Source organism: Mastomys coucha, unplaced genomic scaffold, assembly GCF_008632895.1.
Source record: "Mastomys coucha isolate ucsf_1 unplaced genomic scaffold, UCSF_Mcou_1 pScaffold9, whole genome shotgun sequence".
In the NCBI taxonomy this organism is placed as follows: domain Eukaryota; kingdom Metazoa; phylum Chordata; class Mammalia; order Rodentia; family Muridae; genus Mastomys; species Mastomys coucha.
The window spans coordinates 64,999,930-65,002,842 of record NW_022196915.1 but is presented as its reverse complement, the minus strand read 5'-3'; the positions used below and the strand labels follow the sequence as shown (position 1 = coordinate 65,002,842).

Here is a 2,913-nt window from a genome sequence, read left to right as displayed (position 1 = left end):
AAAACAAAATAAAAAACCCAAAAAGCAATAAACAACTTTGTTCTCCAAGAGCTGGGGGTCCTGTGTTCCAAGCAGAGGGCTGGGATGGCATGTGTGCATTGCTGTAGAGTGACTCGACTCAGAGGATGGCAGGTAAGAAGTGGGCATTGTGAGGGACCAGCTTATACATACATGATGTTTGAAAGCCAATGGCTTTGATCAGAAAACTGATACTTTTTCTCTCCATGCTTAAGCATCACTGTTTAGAACTGTGTTGACAATATACAGATTGAGCAATCAGGTTAGTTGCTTCTTAGTCTTTTTTTTTTTAACTATGTCATAAAATATGAATGTCTCTTTGTTTAAAAAAATCTTTTTTAAGTCAGGGCCTTACTATGTAGCCTTGCTAGCCTAGAATTATGTAGATCAGGCTAGTCTTGAATCACAGAGACACCTCCCAAATGCCGGAATATCACTTCCTGCTAAGAAATATGTTTATGATTCATGTTCTGAAGAGATTTGTCTAGTTTGAATATAAGCTTGGTTGATGCAGCTAGAATTTTAAACTGCATTTCTTATACTAAAAGCCAGAAGCAGGCTCTTTTAGATCCAAATGAAGGTACTGTTTTTAATAGGGCAGATGGTGCACTTAGAACTTGCAGTAAGGTGTACTTCTGCTCAGTGTCCTGTTGAAAGTGTGGAATGCTTTAAACCAAATGTCGATGCATCAGGATATCATCTAGGCAGCAGATGTGCTCCTTGCTGTGCTGGTGTTCAGTCTTCATTATTTGCAGATGCAGTGGTGTGTTCAGGGATGTTAGTGTGACTGGGGATGTAATTCCTTAGTGTCAGCTTTATCATCTTATTTCTTTGTCACAATCTGTGATGTTTCAATTGTTTTTTTAAATTATTACCATGTGATCTTTTCTTAGTTCAAAAGAATTAGAAGATCTTCAGTCAACTGAGTCATTTGGCAGCCAACAGATGAATCTCAGTGTTGGAGAGGACAGCACGGGCAGCTGGTCCAACTTAAGTTTTGAGGATGACCATCAAGATGAAAGCAGCAGTTTTCATCATCTCAGTGAAAGGTAACTCTGATTATAGTTATTTGGGTGATAAAGGTCTCTATACTTAAGATAAGTGAGCAGCGGGTTTTTACTATTTAAAAACTGTCAATTTGGAAATTTCCAACGTTTTATTATCTGCAGTGTGGCTTTTTTGTTGTTTTTACTTTAATTCTTCTTGAGGGGATGGCGCTCTTCTGGTATAGTCCAGTCGAGTCTTGAAGTTAAACTTCTCTCTTAACTTTCCAGGATCTGGATTATAGGCTTATGGATTATATTGCTATCCTTGGCTTCTAAATGGCTTTGATACATATTAAATACCATAAGGGAGCAGACCTAATATTCTTTGTATATACTGACAGCTGACCTGAAAAAATATTGCTGTACTGTATTTTATTTACATTTTAAGCTTTCATAGATGTTCTGGGAGTATAATTTATCGTTTTAAAGAACATACCTTCATTAGAAAGTGAGAAGGGCAGTTAGGTGTCTGTAAAAGCATTACTATAACTCTGTAGTTTTCATGACACAAGCTAAACTAAATAGTATCTTTAGGGACAGGACTTCTGCTAGGAACAAAATAGTGAGCATTTATGTGGCTTCTTAGATTGAAAATACTGTGTAGGCTTAGATTTTTAAAAACCTACTTTAATAAGGGTTGCTAAATGCTTTAACCTCCCTTTTAGCACACCACCCACCAGAGGTGGTGGAAAAGAAACGTTAGTAGGGCAAAGGGGAATGTGGACATGTTTAGAAATAGTTCTTTGGGGTGATCCCAGTCTTTATTGTCAGGATATCAGCATTTAGTTCACATGAATCTCCATCCGCTCACAAACACCATTTACAAATCAGCAACAACAGTTCAATCCAAAAGAAACTGTGAGGCTCTGCCAATCAGCTCAAGTCCACAGAAGTGGTAAGCCACCCAGAATACTACCAGAAGTTCTTTGATGCATTTCTCTCTATAAGGTCATGATAAATCAGCTAAGAAGGCAAGGCGAACCAGTGCCCCAGTGTTGTCAGCCAAGACCAGCATCTACAAAGCCCAGTGAAGCCCAGCAAAGAGTGGCAAGGAGAACCAATGCCACAGCATAGTCCACTGTCTGCAGGGTTATATTTATACCCTTCCCAAACACCATGTGTTCTCTCAAGCATCTGCTCTAGTAAATATCACACACCCCTTTTTTCCAGGCAGCTTCCAGAAAAACACTGTCTTTTTTCAGCAAAACATCTTCTCATGTCTGCCTCAGCAAAACATGGTACAACTGAGTCTCCAAAGAAACCACAAGTTTCACTTTACATGAATCTGTAATAAAATATTTTTGTATACTTGAAGACATTTACTTTACATGTCAATTTCTTAGTTAACTTTGTTCACAACAGTCATTGTTGAGATATTTCATTGTGATATAGTTTCTTCTATTCTCACCTCTGCCTAAAGGTGTTCATGGGTTGCTTATGAACCAAAAAGTATTTGTGTATATTAACTGACAACTGAAATAATAAGTAACAGCCATAGTTGGACCTTAGGAAGGGAAAAGTTCTCAGCATACTTCTATCAGGAGGCATATGTGGAAAGAACTTTGTGCACTTCCTGTTGACCCAGACCCTTAAAATGTTCTTGTTGGGAGAGGGAAGAAAGACAGTGTGAAGTTGGAGGAGAGGATGCGGTGGCATAGGGAAAGGAGATGGCCTCTGGCCTGGTAGAGCACATCGGCCTAGTCTAAGGCTGAGAAGGTTTGTTTTCTTGGTTACACATTTTCTTTTCTTTCTTCCCTCCCTCCCTTTCTTCCTTCCTTCCGATACAGTGTATGTTATGCTATGGGAAACATCAGTATTTTTTACAATTTAGATGCAAAAAAAAAAAAAA

The 2,913-nt window shown here is 38.6% G+C and overlaps 1 protein-coding gene and 1 long non-coding RNA gene across 4 annotated transcripts in view; one reads left to right on the top strand and one right to left on the bottom strand.

The window, feature by feature from the left end:
* The window catches only part of Akap11 (A-kinase anchoring protein 11), a 49,502-nt gene that overhangs the window by 32,968 nt on the left and 13,621 nt on the right, over positions 1-2,913 (top strand). For all 3 annotated transcript variants that reach the window (XM_031363067.1, XM_031363066.1, XM_031363065.1), the window contains exon 8: positions 912-1,067. In XM_031363067.1, coding sequence (XP_031218927.1) covers positions 912-1,067 — 156 coding nt within the window. The remainder of the gene's footprint in view (positions 1-911; positions 1,068-2,913) is intronic.
* The window catches only part of LOC116085423, an 11,559-nt gene that overhangs the window by 4,502 nt on the left and 4,144 nt on the right, over positions 1-2,913 (bottom strand). The window lies entirely within an intron of this gene.